The following is a 9,582-nucleotide window of genomic DNA, read 5'->3' on the forward strand; positions in this document are numbered from 1 at the left end:
AGTTTCTGCACTGATGGACGAGTGATTGATATGATCCCTGAGCTAACAGCGCCTCTCGGAGGGACTGCCTTGCTACTGCAAACCTTCAAACGTGCACTATTGCATTCTGCTTCACTAACATACTGGACAGACTACTTCATTAGAAACTATCTTTTTTCTGTGCTAAATAATCATGTAACCACTAATCCTGTGCATTGTAGTAGATGTTGAGTGAGTAATATTGATTTTTATTTACTAGTTAGACTTACTAAAGCCTACATCCTGGCCTGGGGACCTCGTTATTTTGAGCTTGTGATCCAACAGTTCTTCCTCTAGATGGTGAACAAAGAAATTTTATAGCTTGTTGACTTAAATTAAAATCATATTTATTAACAAAAACATTGTGCAAAATGCAAATTACTCACATACATATTCATTACAACAAGGAAACATTGTGATAGGAAGGTAAGAATTAAAAAATAGAAGAAGATATTTATTCATTAAACCATTAAGTTTACGGTGACTTCCAGTTTTCCAGATATTTTGTTTTGATTTTTGCCACTAAACAAAAGCAGCTAAAGCAACAGTCTGCAGTGTAGTGTGGACCTCACTCTTCTCATGTGGGTCAACATACTGTATGGCGACTGTGCATCGGTGTAAAGTACACCTCAATGCACCGTGTACGTGAGCGTATGTTTGTCACAACCCTGAGTGTCTTTGTCTTTGATCGGTCTGCATGTGTGTGTGAACGCTGTATATAAATACATGTGTGTGTGCGCATCTAAGGGTCCTGTGTAGATGTGTGAGTGTGTGTGGGTGAGGAGTGCCTGTCGACCAGCATCTCAGTGTGCTTCAGGTACTGGGCCGTCCTTCTCATCACAGACTCCCTGCGTATTGGATCTGGATCTCCTGGACAGAAAAACACACAGACAGGAAGACGAGGATGATTACGGTGGACTTCATAGCTTCAGCATTAGTGAGACTTGACCATAAACAATATGATTTCCAGAGGAGATTTCAATTAGAAGTTAAAGTTCCAACTCTTGGATGAACATTTTAAGTGAAAAACATCCCTGGCAGCGGTGGGATTCGAACCCACGCCCCCAAAGAGACTGGAGCCTTAATCCAGCGCCTTAGACCGCTCGGCCACGCTACCTGATTCACTTAAACTTTCACTCTCTGGCAAATCATGGCGGAGGGTGAAGCACAAGTCACCACAGATTACTACCAGTTGAAGGGTCACATGTGAGCCATGAAGCTAATTTGAATCTGCTATGTCCATTCTAATTTGTCCATTCTGGGCTGCCATAGAAACATGGCGGACTCTGTGTAAAAGGACCCGTGGTGTCTGTGGATATAAAAGGTTCATTCTGAGGTAACAAAACATAATGATTCTGATTTTCAGGGGATTATGCACTAATGAAAACATAGCATAACCATATGCATATTATATTATATTTCTGGAAACAGAGCCCTCTAAATCTGACACACTGGACCTAATGTTTTGGTTGGTTTACTAATGATATTGGATGAATGTAGTGAACTTTCACTTTGTTTTCAGACTCTTCAATGGGCTAAAAGCTGAAGTAGTTGATGTGCTCATGCTTTTTAGTCATTCAGCTTTATATATAACGCTTTACCTTTTTGGTCTTCCAGAGAAAGAAAACCAGCATTGGCAGCGGTGGGATTTGAACCCACGCCTCCGAAGAGACTGGAGCCTAAATCCAGCGCCTTAGACCACTCGGCCACACTACCAGGTGAGCACTTACCAGTTCACCATGTATCAAGACCCCAGAGTAACTGTGGGAAGTAAAAGTGGTAGGATTCTAATCTCAACTCCTGAAGGCCTGATTCCTGTTTATACCTGATATTAACATGTGTCCTGGGTGGTCTGATCACAAGTGGACAGGTTAAACATACATGTATGAGTGCACCCAGGACACATTGAGGATGCACTGAGATCCGATCACTCAGACTACATTCAGACACGGTCTAAATGTGACCACATTCTTTCAGCAGTGTGTTCACAATCCTGGGCCTTCACTTTAGTATCATCTACTCAACTGATCCTTGACAGCTACGGGACAATGTGTGCTTTCTTGTACAGTAAGTAAGTGTCAGTTTGTCACGACAAAGTGCCCGAAATAACCTGAACTAGAAACTTGCAGGCACATGTTCAAATCAGGTGCCAAAGCTGCTTGGTAATTCTACCTTAGTACAACAAATCAAATATTTGCTTTGCAAGGTGTCGTGTTCAGAACTGATGAGGCATTTTGGATTCGAAAGAAGGCCCAGTCGCCCCATGGAGTCTTGTGACACAAAGCAGCCTTCTCATACAGTTTCAGATCTTGCTTCTCTGCAAGCTCCAAAGAGCTGAAAAACATCCCTGGCAGCGGTGGGATTCGAACCCACGCCCCCGAAGAGACTGGAGCCTTAATCCAGCGCCTTAGACCGCTCGGCCACGCTACCCTTGTACACATCCCTTGTAGAGGCTAGTGCAGATTGACCTAATAAGTCATCCATTAGTGACTGAACAGATGCATTTACAGCAGAGGTAAACACAGTTAGGACTAGAACAGTCGCTGTGTTGATTTTACAATGAGGTCACCTGCTGACCTGCCAGACTGTGCAGCGTCCATTTACCTGTGTGTGTGTGCATGTGTAATGCATTTATCAGTGTGGCAGCACATCAGACTATGAAGCACAGAGTAAATGGTCTGTCACTATAGCAACAATGCTGACCTTGCTTCGTACAAAAACATGGACATGAAATATTGAACAGATCGTACATAACACCCCCCGTAACACGGCTGTCCTTATATGTTCTCTCACCCTGTACTCCAGTGATCAGTATATCCACCGCCGTCCTGTATCCGCGAATGGCACAGCTAAATTCTCCCTCCTTCTCCCTCTCCATCGCGGCTGTGAGCTCAGTGGCAGCCTGGTTCAAGTAAGCCGCGTCCCCTCCATCCAGACTAGTTGGCGGCAGTGAGAACAATTCTGAGTGGTCACCGGACGGATTAGATCCATCTGAAATAAAAGTGAAGAAAGAGCGAGAGAGGATGATGTATGAGCAGAGGAATGGTCTCTTTACACAATTTCTGACATTTTATAGCTAATGAATTAAGAATATAATTGGCAGATTAATTAATAATTAATGTAACGATTGGTTGCAGCATTAGTTAAAGGTGAGCGCCCACTGAAACACAAACAAGTTTTAGTGTCGTCTGAAGACAAATCCACAATTTTAAGATCGATCTCCTAAGAAAGCACATTTGAAGTGAAAAACTTCACTGGCAGCGGTGGGATTCGAACCCACGCCCCCGAAGAGACTGGAGCCTTAATCCAGCGCCTTAGACCGCTCGGCCACACTACCTCATGATGATCATAAATCATTTTCAAACATCTCTATCCAGTGAGTTCTCTTATTGGTTTGTCTTGCCATTTTAAATAATTCATAACTGAATCATTAAGCAAACACTCCAAAAAGATTTCAGTTTGGAGCAAATTATATGTTTAGGATAAAAAAAATATTCTTTGTTGACAAAAGTGCCAGCGCAACAACCAAACTCATCATTATTCATTTCACATTTATCAACTCACGCAGGAAGGTCTGTAAATAAATAGTCAACATGGGCATTATTATTATTATTTATGGGAATTAAAAATAAAATACAACGTAAAATATATTTGCACAACATTGCATGTGTACAGTCTAATGTTCAAATATTTCATTGTTGATTGCCACTGTATAATGTAAATAACTGTAAATCCTGTCCATACTGCCATATTACCATACTTATATTATAGTAAATACTCTGTTTACACTGTGCCAATTGCCTCACAGATGTCTTTTGCTGTATATATTTTTAGATTGTATATCTATTCTTATATACATATTTTATATACTTTTCTTTTACATCTTTTACTAACTTGTGTCCATACTGTTTTGGACAAGAGAGAAATGAAATTCCGATGCCTGTATGTCCTGTACACATAGCAGCATTGACAATAAAGTTGACTTTGACTTTGATTTTGAAAATAACAGAATCTGCACGAGACACAAACATTGAGATAAAATCACCAAATACTGAAATATAAGTCTGCAATTGTGTTTTTTTTGTTTATATTTATCTATCTTATCTTCATTATTTGTCACCTTGTTTATAGCAGGGATCAAAGACAGCCAAGTCATTATCAGACAATGGAGGTGGACCTTCCTCCTTCAGGGATGGCACATGCCTTCTGCCACGGAGTCAAACAGTGAATCGAATTCTTCCTGTGATTCTGTGATTGGTGGTTTCTGGCTAGGGATGGGTCAGGAGACGGGCCTGGAGGAGAAAACAAGATTAATAATGAAAGAAAAGAAAATCACAGTGTCAGTTCTGGCAGATTTGTCCTCCCCATCCTCCATCGTCGTACCTCTGTCATCCAGCTCTGCATCGCTGAGCTCCTCTTGCTCTCTTCTCTAGGAGAGCTCCCATCTCGCTGTAAGCCTCGGCCGCCACCTCCGGTTCTCCCACCTCCAAGCCCACGTTGATGCCCAGATCCTGGGGTAAGGTGGGAGCCTCCCTCCCCCCCCTCTCCTCTGCCGGTTCACAGTCAGAGGCCCTCCGCTTGGGTAGGGGAATGAGAGGGGGAGGCAGAGGCCCGGCGGAGGACAGAGGGGTGGAATCTAGAGGCCTTGTGACCTCACCACCCTGAGAGGAGGGAGGGAAGGGAGAAAGAGAGAAAGTAACATTGTGACTCTTTTCCTGCCACTTCATATCTGTATCGCTTTCTCTGTGTGAGCGGCTCTTACTCTGAAGAAGTCCTTGAGCTGTGGGCTGTTGTAGAGTGCAGGTATGGTGGTAGTAAATGAAAGCATGGCCTCTGTGGCCTTCCTCCTCTCCTCAATCACAGCCTCGTCAAACCTCCCTGAAACACAGAAGAACAGCAGCCATTTGTCAGGCCGGGGTTTGCCTTTGTGCAATCAACCTTGCAGCAAGCAGCCTTGAACCCAGTACAAACAGCGACTGTCCGTTGGCTGGAAAATTACATAATCGGCCGAGAGGAAATGACAAAACGCTCGAAAATCCTCTACAACGCGACAAACCACAGCCACAAAAGCAACAGTCGGTGATCGTGGCACTTGTCGAGCGTGCTTGAACTTGTTGCATCTAACAATCTTTATACCAAAGACGTGTGCACGAGGGAACGGTGGAAACTCCTCTTGTCTTCTGAACAGGTTCTTGTGCGTGTAGGCCAACTCCCCGTGGAGCTTCTTCAGCTCAGAGAACCCCTCCACACGACCACCTCCTTCACATCTCCGGGTGACGCTTGGACACGAACTACAAAAAGGGACACAGAGGAGAGGACAGATCAAATACGTGTAAGCATGGTGACAAAGCCTGATTTTGTATGCATGCCGGCCTCCACTCAGGGGTATATACGTGGTCATGGGGGGGTCTGGAGATCATGGACTGATCACAAGGTCAGTGTGCTGCTCACTGAGCGGCATTGTCTCACATAAAAGGCTCTTTGTGTTTGTGCATCTGTCTGTTGAGTCAGCCTTTTCATGACTAGTAAACAAATAAGTCACCTATGACAGAGTTACTGTGGGTGCAAGTCAACACAGAGGTGAAATAACGTGACATGTCTGCAAAGCTGAGGTAAATCAGACATGATAACAACACTGACGCAGACAGATGAAGAGAGACTGACCCGCGCTGTCACTTTGTACTCCGTGTGCCCCTTCTCGTGTGATCGTGGGTCGGAAAACGGTGAAGAAGCGGTAATATTCATCTTTGGCTTTCCGTGACATGTCCTGTCCTCGGTGATCACAGACGAGCAGCGTGTCTGAGAGGCACAGAAACAAACAAACAAACAACAGACACACAGACAAACAGAGCTGGGAGGAGCTCTGTTGTGATTCCTCTGTCCCTCTCTACGCTCACTTCCTGGTCGGTGACGTGTGCTCATGCGTGATTCGTGCTGTAGACGCTCGACGTCAAATGATATTTTCCATTTTTTACGTATTTCTGTCTTTAGTCTTAAGCTTATTTTTGTTATCACTAGTGCTGATACATTTTTAAAAATAAAATAAATATTTATATATTTTTTTTGTTGTTGCTTATTGTTATAAAAAAATATTTGGAACACAGCCCATAGACTATTTTTAAATGCTGAATTCCTAATGTAATATCACAATCCACTCATTTAATTTGAATTGCCTCCAAATTGTGCAAAAAAAAAGCTGTATGTGACAAGTTGAATTAATAATTAAGTTGCAATGTAGTGTCAGTTTCTACAGTAGGATACTACTCTATATCTATCTATCTATCTCTATCATCTATCTATCTATCTATCTATCTATCTATCTATTATCTATCTATCTACTACTATCTATCTATCTGTCTGTGTGGACCACCATGGTGGACTGCAGTCTCACCTCTGGTAACTAAAAACAACAAATTCATACTTTCGGGTGATTATAAACCGATTGAAAATATAATTGTAAATATTATACTATACAATACTGTACAAAGTATAATACTGGTAATATAAAATATATTTTGACAATGCAATTCTTACGCACACATAAAGTCACATTTTTCATTTTAACCACACTCTGACACCCATACTAAAATATCTGTTTTTTTTATCAGCAAGTAGGTGATAATGTCAAGGTAATATTAGGCTTACATTGTAGTCATTATATCATAAAGCAAACAGTGGTCACTATTAAAGACAGAAGTGTTGTCCATCAGTCTGTTTGCTTTTGCAGAGCAAATGCTGCTAAAATTAGCCAAATGTTTGCAATTAAATGAGAAGTGGATCCAGTGCTGCTACACAGGGCCATGTAATTATGTAAAATCATTACACACCTTCTAAATTCAACTAAAAACCAATTGATTAAGAATGATGTGCTGATTTAGATAAGTCCAGTCAAATATGATATGTGTAATCATCATCTGTATGTCCTTTGACCAGTTTTTAAAACAGTGTAGGGACCAGTGGAATACTCCAGGAGGCGCTAAATATTCATGTAATGTACACATGAAGTCTAAGAAAGGGAGCAGGGGACTTTACAGCAAATAAAAAGTGTAACACAATTTTATAATGATTTTTTTTCTTTGATGATACATTTGGGTAATATAAGCGGTTTAAATGAAGCTGCTAATCCTTACCCTGTGTGAGACAATGCAACAAAGAGAGCGACGACAGACTTTACTGTAATGCTGCGGAAGCTCCAGCTGTGCGTTCATACTGTGGCAACAATGATAAACAATCCCTTCCCATTGCTGTGTCATTCCAGCAGCTGAAACTATCCATTTTTACTTTATTTAATTTACATTTTGATCAAAATATTCAGAAGATCCTTGAGTCAGTGGTTCATATCACATAACCTTCCCAGGGCCTTGAACAAGATATAGCCTGTGAGTGTGGGTTTTATATCTAACAGGCTGTAGCTCTGAGAGTGTTATTTTTCTGGTAATTACCTGTTAAACTGAGTGGGGGATGTGTGCAGACACAAAGGAGGTCAATATTTAATTTTCTGCACGCCTGGTTAGGCTGAAAGCTGACTAACAGAAGCCAAACAGGTCGTGTCTTCCTCTACCTTCATACACAGAGGTACACGTGACCATAGACATATATACATAACATACATAGACATATACATGTATATGTCTATGCACGTGACTCCATGCATACGAGTGGTGCACAGAGTATAGACACAATCTGCTTTGACATATTCATGACAGTGAGTCAACGTTACATGTAAAATAGCAGAGGATGGTTTCGATCCATCGACCTCTGGGTTATGGGCCCAGCACGCTTCCGCTGCGCCACTCTGCTTTCATGTAGAGAACAAGAGAGGGAACAAATGCCGTGGCCGTGAATGTGAACTGTTTGAAATTCATCTCACAAAGAGGGGCCCTGTTACATAACATCAGACAGCCATTGTTTCCTGCTGGCAGAAAAGGGTTTGGTGCTGGGGACAGAGAAAGGGGCTGAGAGGAGGGAACAGTCTGAAAAGGAGAGAAGAGATGGATGTGAACAGGCAGTAAAAGAGAGAGAACATAATTATAATGTGTCAAATACAAATGGTGAAATTTCAAAGATATTCTTGAATTTGTCATGAAACTTAGTTCTTGATGAAGTTGGGGAAAAAACGTCTTCTTGTCTTTTTTAGCAGCAGGATGTCTTCTTTTTGGTTTCTTTCAAATACTGCGTTCAATGCATTTTATTCTTTTATACACTATATGTTGAGTGTGTTTCTTTGGTGAATGCACTAATGAACTAATGCATGTTCGCTTTGTCCATATTAGCTGTCCATTCGTGGCAGTAAAGAGTCCCACAATGAACAGTCTCCCTTTGTCTGTGAGGGGAAACTGGGCTGCACATTCTCATGTGAAGACAAAGACAAAGATCAGGGAGAGACAAAAATGGAAGAAGAGAGAGAGGAGAGAGTAGAGTTGTAAAAGGCATGGTGAGTGGTGTGTGTGTGTACACCAGCAATATCAGTACAGTTAAAAGACATAAAGCAGTAAAATTACACAATATGACAAGTCCCTATGATGCACGCCCAGCATTACTGAATGTGTGTGTTGCATGAACTCATAAAATGTTACACTGATAACTTTCCCTGTAAATCATTCTTTAAATATCATGTAACATAGTGATCTATGGATTTTTCTTTTGTCTCCTGCTGCAATCAGGAAAAAAGTTTAGTTATTTAGTTTCATTAGGAATGTATGGTAGGAGATAATGGGAAGAACAAACGCTATAATTAGAACTTTTAGGATTTTATCAACAATAAATGACTCAATCCAAGGCAGCAAAAACAATATGATCATACTGTATACAAGTGTATATTTGAGGGGAAGAATGGCAATGGGAAACCACACCGCTTCAGTATGAGCAGACTGCACCTCACAGTGAAAGCCTGAAAAACAATGACATGAAAGCGCCCCAGAGACTTCAGCCAAACTAGTCTAAACTGTTCAGGTCTGCCCTGCTGTGCTCACAGCCTCTGCAAAATAAACTCTCTCAGAGGGATCAGAGGAGGATTTACAGTGAGGCCCTGTGTGTGTGAACCCCTCCAGAGACTCTAGTTTTGTTGCTGAACAATACATGGAACTGCAGGCACCTCTAATATAAAACATTTAGGGATTTTTGAAAGATACAATGAGTTCTTTATTTTGCAAAAGTTCTGCATTTTCAGCTATCTACGGGTATTCCTGCAATACACACATAAATCTCACATATCATACAGCACTTCTTGCTGCTGATGTACCTAACTGGTATCTGCAGTAAGCTGTTATGTCTATCCTGAAACACCAGTGTAATGTAACACAGAATATCTGTTTCTGTCTTCCACAAAAACAGGCAACATTCTCTGTGTCCTTTCTATGTGTGAGGGTGCAACCTGTGATGGATTTAGTGATCGTCCCCCTCCTCGCCTGCCAAAAAAAAACAAGCATACTGATTTTTACGACAAACAGGACAGGACTTTGCTAGGGACTTCATCAGTGTCCCCTGTGAACTTACATTAGTGTAGTGTTTGTGTGAACTCGTCGGTCTTGTAAGTTCTGATCTTTTCAGGTGTACGTTGTAGCT

The 9,582-nt window shown here is 41.6% G+C and overlaps 1 protein-coding gene and 5 non-coding genes across 6 annotated transcripts in view; all 6 read right to left on the reverse strand.

Annotated features, from left to right (window-relative positions):
* Window positions 1-750: 750 nt before the first annotated feature.
* The window catches only part of snx15 (sorting nexin 15), an 11,104-nt gene continuing 2,272 nt past the window's right edge, over window positions 751-9,582 (reverse strand). Inside the window, exons 6-10 of the mRNA XM_027278466.1 lie at window positions 5,155-5,309; window positions 4,781-4,896; window positions 4,421-4,679; window positions 2,812-3,009; window positions 751-888 (exon numbers count right to left, since the gene is read on the reverse strand). Of these exons, the coding sequence (XP_027134267.1) occupies window positions 761-888; window positions 2,812-3,009; window positions 4,421-4,679; window positions 4,781-4,896; window positions 5,155-5,309 (856 nt within the window). The 3' untranslated portion in view covers window positions 751-760. The remainder of the gene's footprint in view (window positions 889-2,811; window positions 3,010-4,420; window positions 4,680-4,780; window positions 4,897-5,154; window positions 5,310-9,582) is intronic.
* trnal-aag (transfer RNA leucine (anticodon AAG)) lies at window positions 1,054-1,135 on the reverse strand. The gene has a single exon. It is a non-coding gene; the product is annotated as a tRNA-Leu (tRNA).
* On the reverse strand, window positions 1,653-1,734 carry trnal-uag (transfer RNA leucine (anticodon UAG)). The gene has a single exon. It is a non-coding gene; the product is annotated as a tRNA-Leu (tRNA).
* On the reverse strand, window positions 2,367-2,448 carry trnal-aag (transfer RNA leucine (anticodon AAG)). The gene has a single exon. It is a non-coding gene; the product is annotated as a tRNA-Leu (tRNA).
* trnal-aag (transfer RNA leucine (anticodon AAG)) lies at window positions 3,274-3,355 on the reverse strand. Its single transcript has one exon. It is a non-coding gene; the product is annotated as a tRNA-Leu (tRNA).
* On the reverse strand, window positions 7,747-7,818 carry trnam-cau (transfer RNA methionine (anticodon CAU)). The gene has a single exon. It is a non-coding gene; the product is annotated as a tRNA-Met (tRNA).

The sequence above is a fragment of the Larimichthys crocea genome, chromosome III (assembly GCF_000972845.2).
Source record: "Larimichthys crocea isolate SSNF chromosome III, L_crocea_2.0, whole genome shotgun sequence".
NCBI classification, from domain to species: Eukaryota; Metazoa; Chordata; class Actinopteri; family Sciaenidae; genus Larimichthys; species Larimichthys crocea.